At 37.5% G+C, this 20,354-nt stretch overlaps 1 protein-coding gene across 1 annotated transcript; it reads left to right on the forward strand.

Moving 5' to 3' along the window:
* The first annotated feature begins 4,146 nt into the window (after positions 1-4,146).
* LOC128858017 (uncharacterized) lies at positions 4,147-5,223 on the forward strand. The gene is made up of 2 exons (XM_054093934.1): positions 4,147-4,616; positions 4,687-5,223. Exons 1-2 carry the CDS (start codon positions 4,277-4,279, stop codon positions 4,938-4,940), a joined length of 594 nt encoding a protein of 197 aa, XP_053949909.1. The 5' UTR covers positions 4,147-4,276; the 3' UTR covers positions 4,941-5,223.
* Positions 5,224-20,354: the final 15,131 nt, after the last annotated feature.

Genomic DNA, 20,354 nt, shown 5'->3' on the forward strand with positions numbered 1-20,354 from the left:
GTGTTTTTTCACAATCTTTCAGTTGCTTTTCGCACTTAAACATTAAACAAATTCCATGACCACAAAATGCTTCGCTCGTTCCTTGACGTTTAAACCCGATATTCACTTCATTGATAAGAATTTTTTACTGATTGCGTAAAATCAATAAATGTCATCGCTCCTGTTCAAGTTACTCCACAGTTCACCTCTAGCATCACGCTTCTTCACCTTTTCGAGCACAGCTGCTTGTGACAGGCATGCGCCTTGGCCTGATCGCTCGTTTGTTTACAATCATATTGCGTGTATACATACATAAGTGTACAAACATGTGTAGCTACAAGTGTTTGTTGCTGTAAATATTTGCATTGTTGGTTGTGGGAGTCTTATCAGTGAAATAGTTGCCGGTTTATTGCGCCGGCTCACCACTTTGTTTACAAACATTACTCAGCTGTTTGCCCTTTATGAAATTATGTAGTTTTAAAAGTGTGCGTGTTGAGACAGAGAGAGTGGGTGGTGATGTGTGAATGGGTTGTGTGGGCACTCAACAAGTTGTAGCGGCATTGCGGGATTTTTGTTCTTGCGCACTGAAGGTTTCATTCTTGCCGGTTTTTTTGAGCTGCTGAGAATAGTAAATCTGCAAAGGCCTTTGTGAGTAAAAGTGAATGTGTTCCTTGCAAGAAGCTGCTGTGCATTTTAGACACAGCTGTTTGTGACGACAACACTGGACAGCCTTTTAGTCAGCAGCCACTAAATTTGCCGCTTTCGATTCATAACTTATCGGTTCGCTAGAGATTTCCGCTGCTCGCTAATTGAAATATTTGTATGCATGTATGTGAAAGCAACAAGAGTTTAGTAACAATCAAGCGACCTTGTCTATAGTCACTTAGCTAACAAGCAATGGGCTTAATAGAACGTTTTCACCGCAGCTAACTTTTGGGTTTGTTGATGCTAGCGTGTTTAAGCGCAAACACCGGGATTCAATGGATTTTTTTTTGTTTTATTTGTATTGGGGAATCGAAAGCAGCTATTGATGGTATAAAAATGATTTGTTGGTTTGCTTTTCTGGAGCAAAGACGAAAAGAGATATCATTAGAGGAAAGCTCAGTTTTTTTTTCGAGGCTAGAACAAACATTGGCTGTTTGCTATTCATTCCTCTAATGAATCATTATGATAATATAGTGTAAACACTTATTTCAGACTCAGCTATTTTGCAGGGCTATTATCAATGTGGCTTTTACGCCAAGGTGAGTACATTCCGAAAAGTTGTAATAATTTTATGATCAAAGCAAGCACCGACCGCATTAATAAACCAATACGAAATATTTATGCTATTAAAATCATTGCATTTATAAAGGGCACCATAACGAGTCTCCAGGTTCTAGGAGTATTTTTAAAAATTTCTGCCCTATTTTAGGTCCACAAATTTGAATATTTTAAATATGATTATATTCGTAATGTGCTATGGTTTACACAACAAAAAATTCTTAAAATTTGATCTCATCCTTTGACTGCATAGAGTCTAAAAACCATTAGAAATGCGATTTGAATTGATTTTGCTATGTTTTCCTAGGATTACATAGTTTCGACCATTCACCTTGAAAATAATAAGCCACACATTATTGATACTTGGTGAGTGGGTACAACTTACATAAGTGGGTAGATACACATTGTATGTGCTTTAGGTTTGACAATTATAACTCATTAAAAGTGTTTCACTCTATGAGCGATGCCTCTTAGAATAGGTCTACCATACGTAGCCGATCCTTGACCCTGGTGTTTCTGATCTACGTTTTAGAAGGTAGGTCGGTGAAGTCGGCTGAGAGTATAACTATTGAACGTTTATTTTTATCCATGAAGCAACAATTAATGGTGGTTTGAGATGTATAATTTTCACCCTTTGTCAGCCATCTTGGGCCACTTAATAAATCCGTGTTGTTTTCGTGGAAAAGCTACTTTTTATCTATTTCAGAGTAATTTCTAAACAAAAAGTACTCAAAAGCATAGAAATGAAATTTTTTGCCCGCTAATACTGCTTTTGTTGTTTCAAAAAACGTGGGCGTTAAGTTTGTTCATGTCCCAAAAGACCAAATCAAAAAGATAGTTTGGGTTAAATTCGTGTGGTACCTCATTGAAACTAGGCGAAAAAGTTTGCGTGTATCACTTTTCGGCAACGGATTTCGAGAGCGGAAGAGGGTGAAATTTTCTAGTGATGATTTTCCGATGCCCATCGAAATTTTGCATTAGTGGAATGATCCCGCGACGTAACATCCATCGGTTAACGCTTCTACGAAAATAGATTAAATCTTTTTCTAATTAAAAAGTGTAGTTTTATTTAACATTTTAAACGAATTCTGATTTAGATCATATACTGATTGCCGTGTATTTGACCTGGAATTGGTCCATCTTAAGGAATGGCTTGTGGAACTGGGAATATTCAAATCCTACGTCAGTTAAATACTTTCAAAGGAGCAGATTAAAAACTTGGAAAGCCCAACCAAAACACTTAATTTGGCTTGGGACGATATGGTACGGGCAATATGCAACACTCGTAAATGGATTAAAATAGGCTTTCTGGGAATGGGGAAAATATATTTTTTGTGGGAAACTTATAAGTTGTATTTTATTTCTGTATAGTATTGGCTATCAGAATTGTTTGTCAAACTACTAGCTTTTAAGATCTACCATATTGATCTCTCTAAAACCTGAAAAAAATTATAGCAAATTTGGGAAGCATTGCTCAATTAAAGCTTTACAAACAAAAATACCTTGCAATATAACTAGTATGCAAAGAACTCGGTAACTAGGCACATAATCGTATATATGCCAATCACATGCATTATCAATATACTATTTTATATGGCGGCCGCCGTAGCCGAATGAGTTGAAAAAGGCTAAACTTAAGCCGCATTTTGTCTTACTACACTTCCAAATTGCATCAATGTATTAAGTAGCATCCAAATCAGTTATCAAACTTTACACAAACTTTTATTAGTGAATCATGATTTTGAACAAAATTTAATGAAACTTCTCTAATATTTTACACAATATTGACTTATTATATATCCATAAAATCATTCAATAGAATTTCCATTAGCTGTCATAACCTTCTTGATCCGCTTCCGGAAACGTATGCATGCCCGAATCAAATGCTCTTTATTCATATTGACCATAACGGTATTAATTGAAGCCTTCAGAGAAGAAATGGTGTTATGAAAAAAATTTTTATATCTTAGGCGGTTCTCGCTGTTCTCTTGTTTGCTTCGACATTAATTGTCTTCTGCGCATAACGTAGAATTTATACCGGAGATCTTCAGGGACAACTCGATGGATAAGGCCCTCAGAAACATTAAGCTCTCTCGCAAGGGTCTTAATTAATTCTGAAGGGTCCGCGTCAATAATCGATTGCATTTGTTGCATAAATTCTGCAGATCGCACAGTGACAGATCGTTTCTTTTTTGCGTTTTGCAGCAAATTCTGAGGTGCACCATATGAACGAATGGATGGGCGCACTTAAAAAAATTAGAGATTTTCTAATCGGTGTGATTTGCACATATCGCGACGAGAGTTGCACGCCTCTTCATTTATTGGGTCAATTTGGAATCCTCCATTTCTTATCTAAAAAAAAAAACAAAAACAAAAATAATGGTTTCGGGAAGTTATAGCCATATACCTATATCCAAGTTATCAAATACCATATGCCCCCTGTATTTTGTTTATATTGATAAGAATTGATTGTAAACTGTCGGACAGTTCGGACGTTGACGTCTGTAGCGTCTTAAATCCCTCCGCATAGCATTGAATGGAGTATTCAGATCCCGTAGTATTACTATGTTATACCTCTTGTTGAAGGAATTTTTATCAAGAAACAACTACTGATTATGTGCGTTCGGAGTATCTCAATTCGTTCATCAACATCCAGATGTACAACCCAAAATTGGAAAATGAGTCCGGCTTCAAATATTGTTATAGTATACTGCAATTACTGCTCCAGGATAAAAGGTGTATTATGCAGTAAGAATAAAGTTGGGTCAGATTAGAGTAAACTGATTAAAGGGTAACGCACCTGCAATGGGCACAGTCCAGTTCCATATCTGTACAATACATACATATTTTTATATTTTTTATCAACACTTAAACGCTTTTACCTTCTTATGCTTAGAAATAAATGTCTGTTTTAGTTTCCGTATACGATTTGAAATTTCCAAAAAAAAGAAAAATCTTATAATTCGTTTTTATATTCCTGAAAATTTACTTTCAGCTATCAATAACAATAATAAAAAAATAATCACAGACAATAATGTCGCAAAGCATATCTGCAACACCGCCAATGCATGACATTTCTCTTTCGGGGACTGAAGAACATGGCGACTCCGCGTTCGAAGTACAAAAAACAGTCGGTTCGAAGGCTAATTCGTTAAAGCGTTTCTTCAAATTGTCAAATAGAAGACACAGCGCATCCGAAGAGCAGCCGACCAGCTCCAGCGAAGTAGTGCCCGAAGATCGAGGACAATCGACAAAAGACGAAGTTGATAAAGAGGCCAGTAGAAGAGGGCCGGAAATGGAAGACGAGCTGGAGAAGCCCAGAAAAGATCATCCGAAGCGATTTCACTTACGTTTAGGCGCCGCCAGTCGAATTGGTGCGGTAAAACAGCACAAGTATTGATAATAAACAACTAATTATTTTGTGATATTCTTTTGTGAGTACAGTGGAACCCGCTAACACCGGCAACTTCGTGACTAACGCCTCAAGCCGACAGTCGTTGAAAAACTCCATTTCCAGTTATTGGCATACCGTCTTCAGGCGCGCCAGTAAGAGAGTTGGGAAGCAGAAAGTTGGACAAAATTGCGATGAGGAAGATGACGTCGAAGTGGATGCCAATGAGAGGCAGTTGGAGGAAGAGGTACAAACGTTATCGATCTCAGAGGATACTGTCGGACAAGTGATACAGGCGATCGAATAAGAATGAATGAATAGGGCGAGGCTGTTGTTGGGACCAGGTGAAGGAAAGAAATTGAAAGAAACCGAATAAATAGGTGGTGGGAGAGGTAGGCGTCACTATCGCCCAGCAACTTGAGAAGTGGCGGTTGGCGAGTTCTCGAAATATATTGAAATTCTTGTGTGCATTATTTTAAAATTTTTCCTAGACTAACACAAACACATACGATTTTTGTACCATTTGTAGCAAATTTATTTTCTTTAAAAATTTTGTTAACGCTTTCAAAGGAAAAAAAAATTTTTATATTGTACTAAAGTTGAATATGAATTTGAGGGAGGTATGCGTATATGTGTTCATACGTAAGCTGTTTGTATTATTTCCCCGTATTTTGGTGCAGTTGTTCTTTTTTGTGTTACTGGTTTGTAATCGAAACACCTAAAATAACAATCAAAGTTCAAGGTTCAGTTAAACCAGCCGGAAAAGACGTCGTTTTCAGCTGCTATCCCATCCACCCTTCTCAGGTGCACCCAGTTTGCGTTGGTGTGGTGTGTAACGGAAACCGCCAATATAGCCTGTGTCTCTGGTGGCTACTCGTTTAGCAGCACCTTTTGTGGCTATCGCTGTCCGATTATCCCTGCCAACCATTTGCTAATCCAATGTTGTCTCTGTCTCACACACAAACAGGGGTCAAAGTTAAAGGTAACCAATACCTTGCATGTTTGTAATATTTTCACAGGAATTTGGCATAAATGGTCAATAGCTATTTTGGAAGCGGGGGACGCGTTTCGCAACCTCCCGTTCACCCTCTGTTCATTGAAAGCAAATTGGAAACTTGTATTATACTCGTACAAATGTGCATACTGCATATTTTGCTACTGCATTCTACCTTAAATTTGCATATTTTCTTTCTTTGTTTTCTATTGAAAATTCGAGTGAATCGCAACGAATCCGTAGCAATGCTTCAATAATTCTTTGCAATTTTTATTTTGTTTTTTATTGTCCAATTAAATGCTAATATTCTCATCCTTATGGCTTTGTTCTGCAAAGTGAGGGACTTTGCGTCAGTAATATTTTGAAAAAATGGGCACTCAGCGGCATTGAGTCGATGATACGAGTAATACGTTTTACTGTGATTGATTTGCGAGGAATATTTGATACATTTTCAAGTTAGGCATTAATTTTTTCTTGGATTTTCGTTTTTTTCGGCTCCAGAGCACACGACCACTGTTCGTAAGAAGCGCTTTCCCTTATTTTAAGTATCTTATCTATATTTAGTATTAACCAATTCATTCTGTCAGTGATACACATTACGCTTGCAGTTGTGACTATACAAATTTGGACAAAATGTAAAGTACTTCAGTTACTTTTTTTTAAACGTGAATTTTTCCAGAATTGTTTTTAGTTAAGAGCTGTGTGAAATCGCTTATAAAAAGTGAATTGAAATAAATAGTATGTATGCAGGGTATTTTGACTGTGGGAACTGGGGGTATCATGTTGTTGTGCGTACCCCTTAAAATTATCTGCAAAGTGATGCTTAATCGAATAAGCGACGAAATTTATTGCCCTTTACGCAAGCAGCAAGCTGGATTTAGATCGAAAAGATTATGTGTGGATCAAATTGCTATCCTCCGGATAATTTCAGAGCAAATAATCGAAAAGCAAAAAACACTGTACCTCGTTTTCGTCGATTTTGCAAAGGCTTTTGATGGACTGCATCATCAAAGTATTTGGAACTCCGGTGGAAGGGAGTCCCAGAAAAATTGGTAAATATAGCACAGTCCCAATATTCAAATTTTCAATGTAGAGTTCAGCACGACGGCGCACTCAATGGAACTAAATTAGCATGGAACATCTAGATGATCTCGATGATGTTGATGATATTGCTTTAATATCGCAACAAAGTGGACATATGCAACGCAAGCTCAAGGATGTAGCTACTCATGCAGAAAGTATTGGGTTGAAAGACAAAGTCAATGTCCATTAATGGTTCTAGCATTGGCGCATTTACGTTATACGAACAGCCCATTGAAAATGTCAACAAATTTACCCAAATGGCCCCTGAAGGTGGCACTGCAGCTGACATTGAATGCAGAATAAGTCAGAGCATCGTTTGCCCCACTCAAAAGTATATGGTATTTCAAACAGCTAACTACGCAAACAGAGCTAAGGATTTTTAACTCCAGCCTGAAATCAGTGCTTCTATATGACTGTGATACATGTCTGTGGCTGTTGCAACAACAAAAACGCTTTAGACCTTCATAAATCGCTGCCTTAGAGTATTCCTGCGCATAGGGTTGCCCAGTAACTGGGTGAGCTCCTCACCCGAGGTAGAATAAGGTCAGTTGAAATAGAAATTCGCGAGCGTAAGTGGATAAAATTTGCGACTGGCATCAGCAGAATGTCCTTAGACTGGGCTTAGGCAAGGCTCAGGCCGTAGAGGTCGACCCAGAGGATCTTGGACACGGGGCCTGTACGTTGAATTCACGATAGCTGACGACTCGCAGGCATGACCGGAAATAAAGCTTAAAGCCAGGAATCGATCCCACTGGAATTTATTTGTTGAGGCAATTTGCGCTCCCAGGCGGCACGGTAGCAAATAATAACAATACAATTTTTAGTTGGATATACATTAGGCCGGGTCGATTTGTGGGGAGGCAAAAAAATCGCCCATTGCTCTGTAAAAATCGTATTCTAGGGATCAAAATAAGAAACTTTGTCGAAGGAACCATACCTCTAAAATGAATTCTAATGCCCCCCAATTTGGGTCGAACGAAAAATCCCACTTTGACCCATTTAGAGTGCTCCAATCGAGTCCAAATGTATGACCGACCCCCACTAACTTTGGACGGCCGATCCACCCATGCCAGTGGCACACCCACTGGAACTCCCCTGGGGGTTCCCCATACAATCATTTCAAAATATCACCATTTTTGGCCTTTACATGAGAAAAGAAACTAAAAAGTTCGACCCAAATTGGGGGACATCAGAATTCGTTTTAGAGGTATGGTTCCTTCGGTAAAGTTTCTTATTTTAATCCCTAGAATATGATTTTCACAGAGCATAGGTGTGAGTTTTTTGCCTCCCACAAAAGACACTAAAAGTTCGACCCAAATTGGGGGACATCAGAATTCCTTTTAGAGGTATGGTTCCTTCGGCAAAGTTTCTTATTTTGAGCCTTAGAATATGATTTTTACAGAGCAATGGGCGATTTTTTTGCCTTCCCACAAATCGACCCGGCCTAATATATACCCTAATTCCAAAATTGCCGAAGTTTTTTCATATTGTATAGCAGGTGGCTGTCATTCGGCAAACATTTTTTTTATTGAAAAGAGTAAAACTTGCTTTTAAACAATGAACGTAATCTCATTCAAACGATTTTGCGTTAAAAGCGTTAAATCTGGCGATTTGGCTGCCGAAAATCCTTTTGAAGTTATTCTTGAATGTCGCATAGAAAAACGTTAACAAATCTCGATATCTACATTCGTTGGCGGTAAGCCCTTTCCCAGTTGTTTTTCTATTGTAATATATGCACTGGTGATTTTATGTCACATTTTTGGATTAACTTTTTTATTCCATAAATCTATCTATTGTGAAATCTAGTTTTCATAGGTCCACCACTTCTTTAACGGCGGCCGCCGTAGCATGACTACCATTCGGAATTTAGAGAGAACGTAGGTTTGAATCTCAGTGAAAGGCCAAAATGAAGAAAAAGAAAGAAACTGTAGTTCTCTCCATTTGTGGAGCAACATCAAGACGCACGCCACAAATTGGAGCAGCAACTCGGCCAAGCAGCCAAAAGTGGTTTGCGCGCCAGTTATATATGTATATACATGTATATATATACCTATACATATAACACATGGGCTGAAAAGTCCCGGGCCTAACATATAGATGGTATTAGTTTTATTGCATGCATCTCTTTTTCAGTTAGTACATACCTTAAAAAGACATCTGTTAAAGTTTCATGATATTATTTTCATTAGTTCGTGAGTTATTCTGCTAAGAGTGGCGTTACTTTGGCTATTTTGAAAACAATGGATCAGAAAGAGTTTCATGTTTTAATTTTGTACTGCTTCTTGATAGGAAAAAATACCGTCAAAGTGAAGCAATGGCTTGAAAAGTGTTATGGTGACTCTTTCAAAAACAACAACAGACTTCAAACGTGGCCATAGAGACACCGATGATGCACAACGCAGTGGACGTCCAAATGAGTCGGTAACACCATAAAACATCAAAAATTCGCAAGCTCGTTTTGAGGTGAAGTTGCGTGAGTTAGCTGACATCGTAAAGATATCAAAAGAACAAAAATTGCACGAGCATTTGACTATGAGAAAGCTCTGTTCAAAGTTGGTGTCGCGTTTGTTCGCTGTTTTATTTCATCAATACAACGCATCGTCGCAAAATAATGCGAAAACTACATGAATTGAACTTCGAATTGCTCCCACATCCACCGTATTCGCCAGATTTGACTCCCAGCAAGTGGTATTGAAATGTTAGAACGGCGCTGGAATGATTGCGTTGTTCTTGATGGAAACTACGTTGATGAATAAAACTGATCTTGAATGAAAAAGGTGTTTTCTACGTTAGGCCCGGAGCTTTTCAGCTCATGTGTTGTAACGGTCTCCAGCGAAAATAATTTTTTAGTAAATTGTAGATTTTCTCCTCTACATCTGTTAAAATATCGACGTGAACTATGGCAGCTGTCGCAAAAGGAAAAAAAAGAAAAACTCTAACTTTAAAGACCCTGTAATGCTTTCACCATTTTTGTGCAACCTAAAGCTTGAATAGGGTTTGAATGAGGTTTTGTTCGTCGGCAACATCAAAAGGACAGTCACATGCATCCTCGCTTTTTGGCCGCAATATTGGACACAAAACGTATATTCTCCTGATGCAATTTCCATTTTTGTTATTTATGTGAGTAATATAGGTAAAAATCATGGTTGAGAGAATAGCGTGGGCTGCGCACATTATGGTAGCGCTATTAGGCTCTCAGTGACTTTGACAGAATCAACTGTTGAGCTTGGTAGAGCTTTGTTTTACAAACAGCTCTTTCTTTCTATCCTCTCTTTTTCTCCTTTATGATTGCATTAACCTAACCAATCTATGTATTCATTTATTTCATTACACAAGTTCGTTATTTTGCCCCTATCTTCTTATTTTTCTCATACACCTCTTATACAATTACATCACGGCAAAGTCACGCTCTTTTTCCTACTACAATCTGCGCAGTTTTGTTTTTCATTATTCTTATCAAGTTTGCGTTACGCTCCACCATTGGGTGAAAGGCTCATAAAAAAAAGCCCCCATGCTAGAAGGCTCAGGATTTCGATAAAAAGTAGTTGCCGCACCACACTGGTGAGCGGTAACAGGCCTCACGAGCTGTAAAACCAACCAATAGGTTAGGTACAAATTCTGCAATCTACTCTAAATCCTGCAACTACTTATACATTTATAAATGCAGTCAGACACAGATACAAATATATTTCGGTAGAAACATACCGACTTCAAAATATTTATATACAAAATGCGAAGAAATGTGAAAATATCCAAACAAAAGTGTATTAAAAATATTCTCCAAAAGACATGAAAAAACTAGTATGTCGGAGAAAAAACCCTGGGATGAAATTATTAGCAATATGCATGCCAAAATCTCCGCGAATAGCATATCCAGCCAGCGGCAAGGTAACTGGGAGGAAGTCAGTGCTTTCGGGTCCGTTTAGGTTGACCCACTACCGCTTTTGGTGGCTACTTACTTTAGGTTGCTCCAATTTATCATCACAATCGAAAGCAGTTGTTGTGCCAAACAATTCGCTATTTGTTGTTGTAATGGCTATTGCCATTGTTAGAGCCAACAAGCAAAAAGTACACTATGCACTTGTAAAAGTAATACAATAAATGAATGAAATATTTAACAAGTTCTAGTTACTGTGGAACAATGGACAACAATCCGAATAAAAGCAAAACATAATAATAGGATTTGCAAGAGGGCGGCGGTAAGACGGACTAACCAAGTGACCCACCAATGGGCTACTAAAACAATGCATAGGAACAGTTAGCGAGAAAAAACTTGTATTTGCTTTATTTTTATGAAAAATAGAGTTGCTCTCGTGTTATCTTAACCCTAAATTGACTTTGGTTAATAGTAAGAGAAATATTTTAGAAATGCGCTTTTGCTCTATCTAAAAAAGAGGTTACGGGCTTTTGGATCATAGATGAGATATTATTATTGTATTATTTCCCCATTTCGGGATTCCAGTCCAACAACATTCTGCTGACGTCCGTAGCAGGTTAACGAATTGTGTGATCAATCCATTTCCATTTTCGTTCGGAAACCTCAATTTCAAGTGGTCTTTGACCACTTCGAGCAAGGAGCTTGTCATTCGATATCTACTTATCACCTATCTAAGGCTGCGATTTATAAAAGAATGAGTTAATATTTGCGGTTGAGATCGCTACAGACCACGTTTTACATAACACAGTCTTTAAATTTGAGTTAAAATCCTCAGCTTTGTTCTAGTTGTCAACTGCTTCGAGTACCATTTGCTTTTAAGTGTGGCGAAAGACGACCTGGTTTTCAATATCCTCTGTTCAATGTCCGCAGTAGATGGGATATGGGTTTCACAAAAATTATTCTAGCGAAATTCTGCTGTAGAAGATTGAAAATAATATTTCTATAAGAATTGGACCTATGAAACTTTTTACACGTTCAAAAGTATTCTTCTAATAGCTTGAGAACTTAAAATGATAATACAAAACAGAAATATTGTTGGAATGATTTTTTTATTATAATCTGGTAGGTAATTTCATGGCTTTTATTTTCTGAATAAGATATCCGGCATATGACCGCTGCGGCTACGAGTTACAATTATAAAATTTATTATATTTTAAGACCTCCGCCAAAATATTTCGGAAAAATATTAAGTTTTACGTGAGCTGGATCAACTTGAAATATTCTCCAATGGTTATGAATAAAATTAGTTTTTTTTTTAAATATTTTTTCCAAAAAATCACCTCAGATGATAGAAGAGCTTAAGTTTAAAAGGTCTTCATAAAAATGTTTGAAAATTTTATCATCGAAAATTAAAAAAAATTAAAATTTTTTTCAACAATTAAAATAAATAAAAACCTATTAGATATCGTTTTGGAAACACAAAAAATTGTTTTTTGAAAGCTAAAATAAATAAAATGAGTTAATTAAAGTGATTTGGAACGGTTGGATAGTTTTTCGAAATACACTGTGGAACAAATTCAGGTTAGCAAAAATTAGGTCCATTCTGAGAGTGGCGGGTGAAAATAGAGGCGAAATTAGAAGACCCGTATCGCGCCGTTTTTTTATGTTAGTTCGAATTTTTTTTTAATCGGCCTTAAATTTTTGGAAGAGTAATTCGTTATTAATTAACTGATGTCAGTTGAAGCATTTCTACCACTGTACAAATAGAAACTTTCATATATGTAGTTAGCTAAGGGTTAATTGATATTTTAGCAAACTTTCCAAGGAAAATTCAAATTGATTGTGTGAAGCTTACAATGAAACTTAATGAATAAACGGTTTAACAAAGGAACTCAGTGCAATTAGCAAAAGTTGTATTTTATCGAGTATTTCATGAATGGGAAATTTAAGCGTTAATCTGGAAAGAATTAAAAATAAATCCAAAGGCATACTTTATGATGGTAAGTATGTACAAGTAAGTACAATATATGATTTATGTATGTATATAAAATTAGGGGTAATTCCACCCCTCATACTATACTATACTAGCACTATACTCTCGAAAATAATCCAAGAGTAAATTAAGTTCGATTTGCTATTTTAGATAATTTCTACTAATACTATTCTAAATATAGGTATATTTATAAGTTCGTGCGGTTTTACAACAGATGGCGTAACTTGATTATTATTCCATCGATCCACATTTCCAAACATTCATTGGAGAGCTACTGTCGTAAGGCACAAACGTCAGTATAAGTTTTTTATTTGAAGCGTAAACAACAATATTTTTACCACACTTGAAAATGTCGAATTTCGTGCCAAATAATGTGTTTTTGCGGGGAATTCTTCTTCATTATTTTAATATGAAGAAAAAAGCAGCCGAAAGTCATCGTATCTTGGTGGAAGTTTATGGTGAGCATGCTCTATCTGAGCGAACGTGCCAGAAGTGGTTTGCACGCTTTAAAAGTGGTGATTTTGGCTTGGAAGACGAAGAACGCGAGGGTGCGCCGCCAAAGTTCATGGATACCGAATTGGAGGAATTGCTCGATCAAGATCCGGCTCAAACGCAAGAAGAGGTTGCAAAAACTTTGGGAGTTGATCAATCAACCATTTCCAAACGTTTAAAAGCCATGGGAATGATCCGAAAGGTAGGCCATTGGGTGCCGTATGAATTGAAGCCAAGAGACGTTGAACGCCGTTTTATGGCATGCGAACAACTGCTTCAACGGCACAAAAGAAAGGGTTTTTTGCATCGAATTGTGACTGGCGATGAAAAGTGGGTCCATTACGACAATCCAAAACGTCGGGCAACGTATGGATACCCTGGCCATGCTTCAACATCGACGTCGGCGCAGAATATTCATGGCCTGAAGGTTATGCTGTGTATCTGGTGGGACCAGCTGGGTGTTGTGTATTATGAGCTACTGAAACCGAATGAAACGATTACGGGGGATGTCTACCGACGACAATTGATGCGTTTGAGCCGAGCACTGCGAGAAAAACGGCCGCAATACGCCGATAGACACGACAAAGTTATTTTGCAACATGACAATGCTCGGCCACATGTTGCACAAGTGGTCAAAACATACTTAGAAACGCTCAAATGGGATGTCCTACCCCACCCGCCGTATAGTCCAGACCTTGCGCCATCCGATTACTATCTCTTCCGATCGATGCAACATGGCCTGGCTGACCAGCACTTCCGTAATTACGATGAAGTCAAAAAATGGATCGATTCGTGGATTGCGGCAAAACCGACCGAATTTTTCACAAAGGGAATCCGTGAATTGCCAGAAAGATGGGAAAAAGTAGTAGTAAGCGATGGACAATATTTTGAATATTAAATTTGTAACCATTTTACGTCAATAAAATTTCAAATTTCGAAAAAAAACCGCACGAACTTATTCATAGTCCATTATACTAAACTATATGCATGGAGGCAATATAATTAAATTCAGGTTACCTTCACGAAATAATTTTCGGTTGAAGAAAGCTATTTTATTTAACCAAAGATAGGTTTACGCAAGTGCAGTGGCGGACTAACGTAGCCAGAGGCCCAGGGCGGCATAATTGAATGAGGTCCTTCTTTCTTTTTGCACTAGATTTTGATTAATTTCAAATATGTCTGCTTAAGTATTTTTACATAATTATGTTTATTTAATTCTGATCTTATTGTATAATTGACGTTCGTGTTTGAATTAGACTTTAATAAACAGTTGGAATAATAAAATAAGTAAGTAAAATTTTTCAAAAAACATGCAATAGAATTAAGAAATAATATATTTATTTACATACAATATATTTTATGATATGCAAGTATGTTTAAAAGTGAAAATGAAGGCATAAGACATATGTCTATATAATATTAAGTAGGTAACATGAACCTGAGTTCCTTATATTAAATTTTATGTTTTTGTTTATTCATTTTACTGAACTCTTCAATAACTGCAGTGAAATCAATTTCTTTTGAAAGCACAGACAGACATTTAGAAAAACTTCGCTCGCATGATGCATTTGAAATGCAAATGGTTAAGAAATACTGAAGTATGAGCGATATGCAGGGCAAGGATTCAGTAAAATCCCATGTAATTATGAATTATAGGACTTCTTGGGCTGTCCATCTAGATGCAACGTCCGTACTCGTATCGGTAGCATGGATGTGCCTGCGGTGTCTTTATTTTTTGTAAAACCTGCTCTTTGTCAAATTCATTGTAAATTTCTACCAGATTACCCAGTGCTACAGCCAAAGCCTCATCTGAAGCTTCCATCACGAACTTTGTTTCAATTATTTCGAAAATATAGTTTATTTGTTTGATAGCCTTGCATCGTTGCGACAATTCCGGTATAAATCGGTCTATGCATTTAAACATTGACCGCCGTATTTCATCTTGAATTGATAATTCAGCATCACGAGATAGTTCACCCGACATAGTTTTTTTTATCTTCCTTCTTCCTCGTCTCTCGATGTTAATATACATATCATTGCATTTTTTAGTGCCAAAAATGACAGAATTTTCTACAATTGCGCTTCGTTCCGTCACTAAATATCCAGGGCTTTTATTTTGATAAGTCCCATATCCAGAGTAATTTTTGGGGACTGTAAATATTTTTGAAAAATTTTTGGCGGCCGCCGTAGCCGAATGGGTTGGTGTGTGACTACGATTCGGAATTCACAGAGAGAACGTCGGTTCGAATCTCGGTGAAACACCAAAATTAAGAAAAACATTTTTCTAATAGCGGTCGCCACTCGGCAGTCAATGGCAAACCTCCGAGTCTATTTCTGCAATGAAAAAGCTCCTCATAAAAATATCTGCCGTTCGGAGTCGGCTTGAAACAGTAGGTCCCTCCATTTGAACATTGACTATTACCTCAACGTTTTCTTTGACTACTTTTACTGACTCGTAATGTGCGCTCCAGCGGATATCAGATAAACGTTTTAATTTTTTTCTGTTTTCTCATTAAGCAACTCCCATCTCTTCGTAGATGCCGAAAAAAAAGAATATAATTTCTCTTCAAAGATTCATAGAATGATTCGAACAAGGACTGAATAGCGCTTTTGGATTGACTTCTCGGATTTTCCTTTGCACACCTCCGTGAATACCTGGCATTGATGCTGCATTGTCATAACCTTGAGCCCTGGCACCACGAAATATCAAGTCCATCTTTTTCTAGCTGTTCCTGAATATCTTTCGACATATCCTCAGCAGTCAATGCAACATCACTAATATCTCCAAAATATGATATTTTTCATTTTGTTGCACTCTGTTGTTAGAACTGAGATTTATAATATCAAGAAAAGATTTTTTTCTTTATTGGAATTAATATATAATTTCAATTTCAATCTATTATTCTATTTATAATTTCAATTTATATTTATAAAAGTTATCGATGACTGAAAAAATGTATGCCATATTCAAGGCGAATTCATGCAAGGTGATTTCGCACGATTTTGTGTCTTTATTGACAAAGTGGCCTGCCTCGTTGTTTGTTTATTTACTTGGTCATACTATAATAAATCTGAAGTGACTTTATTATCTTCCCTTATGCTCGTAATAATTATGTCTCTGAAGCACGAGTAGTGCCAATCACAACCGTGGCAACGGATTTCGAATGATCCAACTATGACATTTGTGTCCAATGCAAATGTTTCAAATCATGCGTATTGAATGACAGATGACGAAATTAGAGGATTGGGGTTCCCTTGAGAGCCTGTGGTCTGCTCTTCGAAAGATGGGCCTCACGTATACTTAGCGAACACTGGATTAGTGCGCAAACGTGTCGCGAGACTCTTCTGGCCACGGGTAGATGGGGGGCGCTTGAGGGAAATTCTGAGGCTAACAAAGCGGGAGCTCTCGAATTTGGTGAGTGTTTTTACTAGGCATTGTCCATGAGCTGAGACTTAGGATTGATTCAAGCCCTTTCAGCTGAAGTTGTTATAAGTTGTCTGCTCTCGAACAAAGAGCTAATATCAAATTTTGCTTTAAAATCGGTAAAACGTTTGCCGAAACATTTGAATTGATGAAAAAAGCTTATAGCGATTATTGCCTATCTCGTGTCAGAGTTTGAGTGGTTTACACGTTTCAAAGATGGTTGTGAGGACATAAATGACAATGAACATACGGGCAGCCCAAAATCAGTAATCACCGAAAACTCCATCGAAATTGTTCGTATATTTATCAAAATGAAACCGAAATCATCGTTGAAACTTATGAAATTGGAGTTGAATATCTCCAAAACATCGATTTATCGCATTTTAACTGATCATTTGGGCTCACAAAATGTCTGTGCACATTTCTTTCCGCACAAGTTAACTGAGGACCAAAATTTGTTCAGAATTCAACATTGAAGAGACCTCGTTAAAGGGGCGAGAAAAGACGAGAACTTCTTTTACAACAACTGGTGACGAAACGTGGTGTTTCCAGCATGAACCTGAAACTAAGCGTCAAAGTGCCGAACTGAAGGCCGCAGACAGCCACCACCCAAAAAATCGCGTTTGGAGAAGTCAAAAATCAAGTCGATGCTCATTTGCTTTTAGGATTCCAAGGGAATTGTCCGCAAGCAGTTCGTGCCAACGAGCCAAACCGTCAATTAAATTTTCTATCTTGGCGCTTTGCAGCATTTGTTGCATCGCATTCATCGAATTCGCCCTGTATTCTGCGAAGGAGGAAGCTGGCGCTTATTGCATGATAATTCACCTTCTCATCGATCTACTCTTGTGACTGATTTTTTGACTAGAAATCGCATCTTAACCATCAATCACTCACCGTATTCACCTGATATGGCTCCCTGTGACTTCTACCTATTCGGAAAATTGTATTTGGCCATGAAAGCAAAACATTTTGTGTACGTAGAGGTCATCCAAAAGCCTTGTATCCACATCCTGAGGGACATTCCGGTCAATGACCTGGAACACTCTTTGGAAAAGTTTTCAGATCGCGTAAAACAGTGTATCGAAGCCAGAGGAGACTATTTTGAATAAATAAACTCGAAGTTATCAGAACAAAGCTCCTGTCATTTCTATTTTAGCTCAGTCTTGTTTATTTTGGTCTTCCCCTTGTATCTCCCACTTTTTTGCTACACCTGCGAATATAACAGATTTAACATTACAAACCTGGGGAATCTCATCAGTAGCTTGAAATGATTAACGAAATGTAATTAGTTGCTGTTTGGTCTTCATCTCTTCTCCCCCGGTTTGTTTTTTATCCTATGTCTTGTTTTCCTCTGTATGGCATCACAATAGACGAATTTGATTCTTTGTCCAAGTAGGCCCTCGCTTGAGCAGCCAATTAATCTAACCTAACCTGCTTCTTGACTTTCCAAAATTTATGCCTTTAAACTATTTTATGAAATTTCTCATTTACCCGAAAAAAATATTATACATATATGAAATTGAAAATAACTAATTTCTTTTTGTTCTTGTTTATACATAGTCCAGTCATTTATGCTTAAATTAGGTAAAAATCTCGCAATTCGGGACACCCAGCTGTAAGTCTGAAATATTTGTATGTTGACACCCTAAAAGGTGTCTCAAAACCTACATATGGTAGGGTGCACGCAACTATTAGGGTGTCAATATATTTACAAGTATTTACAGACTTACAGCTGGTTATCTCGAATTCCGAGGTGAACTAACTATAATGACTGGAGTATCAGTTTTATTTCCTCCAATAATAAAATAAGTGGCGCTCCGGTGTTTGTGCCGCTTATGCATCAGTGGTGGAAACGATGACAGCACTGGTTTGGCGGTTTCATTTTCCACCGTACATATCCACTGGATTATATTTCCAGGTTACATATACCTATTTTACAAACTTATGTAAAAAAAAAAAAATAAATAAATAATTGGCGCGTACACTTCTGTTAGGTGTTTGGCCGAGCTCCTCCTCCTATTTGTGGTGTGCGTCTTGATGTTGTTCCACAAATGGAGGGACCTACAGTTTCAAGCCGACTCCGAACGGCAAATATTTTTATGAGAAGCTTTTTCATGGCAGAAATACACTCGGAGGATTGCCATTGCCTGCCGAGGGGCGACCGCTATTAGAAAAATGTTTTTATAAATTTTGCTTTCACCGAGATTCGAACCAACGACCTCTCTGTGAATTCCGAATGGTAATCACGGACCAACCCATTCGGCTACGGCGGCCGCAAACAAACTTACAAACTTATACATATAATTGCTGCTTTCATACTTTATTGGGTATTTGACCCTTTATTGGGTCTTGATGTTGTTCCACATATGGAGGGACCTACAGTGTTTCTTTTCGGTGTTTCTTGCCCAGGGATTCGATCCCGGGCACTTCCGAATGGTAGTCATGCAGCCTTGTAAGATGATAATTCAATCTATATACAATGCATTGTTAGAATTCTAAAATTCTTCTCATTTACTTCAATACAATCTTTAAATCGGCATCGTTATCATTGACTTTGATTGGGATTAACCCGGTAGACTGTCCCTCTATGATTTACTTTGTCATTCCTCTATTTCTTGAATGAAAATGAGGGAATGAGTATGGGTGAAGTAACCCTTTCTCCAAATATTTCTGGTTCTATTAATGGGGAAACCGCTCTTTTCCTGGCTAAGGTATCTGTCACTTCGTTTCTGATAATTCTTATGAAGTCATACATACACGAGTTATTCGTTGCGTATAAAATCTTTAATTGGAAGCAAACACTCATGAGCGATTTTTGAAAAATATGTAATTAATAGAAAAACTCGCTAGTCATTATTCGATAGTTTGCGTTTCCCCCAAAAGGGGGTTTACAATCAGCAACCATAGAAGTAAAAGAGTTATGCTTATTTGAGACGAGCTTCTGAAGAAAAATATGCACATCTACGTTTCGCTCATTTGCTCCAAAAATGTCAATCTAAAAAAACCAAAATGTCGAAAACTCAAGTTTTAAATTTCTTATGCCTCCCAAAGTAAAAGTAAGGAAATATATTCATCTAATGAGATACTACTAACTGACATTGCGATGCTTTTTTCGCATACATAAAATAAGAGCCTGTGGTCATTTCTGCATACTTATCTACAATTTTTAATTTTTTTTCCATTTGACACTCTTGCAGGCAATGCGCGGCATGTAGTTTCCCAATATATCGTCCACTTTAAATTAAAAATTTCTTTTCTCAAAAAATGTACATATGTACTAATTTTTACTTTTACCTTATTACATGTATTGTCTTTTCCGCATCAAAGGTTTTTTATGCAACACCACAAACCACTGATTGGCAACATTATCCGTACTTAATATGCTGTGACCAGTTACTCAGCAGTACCATTAACATCGCTTTGTCGCTGTTGTTGTCTTACAATTGGGAACATTAAAGTCATTTAAGGTCTGGTGCTGCTGTTGCTGCTGTATATGCGACTTTGTCGACAAATTCAATGTTGCTACTTCGTTTGAAGTTCTTTGCCAAAGGGGCATTTTGCGGTTGCCAACGCGTAAGCGACTAAAGAGAGCTTTGCTACAAAGAGGCCAATGCAACACTAATACCGTCAACAATGGGTATGTGTTTGTTACGAGTAGTTGCCAATGTCACACATTTGCTCACTGACATTTGTTGCTATGCCATTGTTCTTGCACCGGGTTGTTTGTAATGTATGTAGTTACTGTTGTTGTTGTTACATTACATTGTCAGCAATTTACGCTAATACCCTTCAACATTTACCAATCCGGCAGCTATGCTGTTGCAACCCTGCAGAGAAAACTACTGGTTCCAAGCTGTT

Source organism: Anastrepha ludens, chromosome 2 (genome assembly GCF_028408465.1).
Source record: "Anastrepha ludens isolate Willacy chromosome 2, idAnaLude1.1, whole genome shotgun sequence".
In the NCBI taxonomy this organism is placed as follows: Eukaryota; Metazoa; Arthropoda; class Insecta; order Diptera; family Tephritidae; genus Anastrepha; species Anastrepha ludens.

Excerpts from the sequence above, each read along its gene's own strand:
- LOC128858017 (XM_054093934.1), top strand. The coding sequence starts at position 4,277 with ATGTCGCAAAGCATATCTGCAACACCGCCAATGCATGACATTTCTCTT. Across the intron at positions 4,617-4,686 it reads AGGCGCCGCCAGTCGAATTG|TGGAACCCGCTAACACCGGC; the intron begins GTGCGGTAAAAC and ends TTGTGAGTACAG.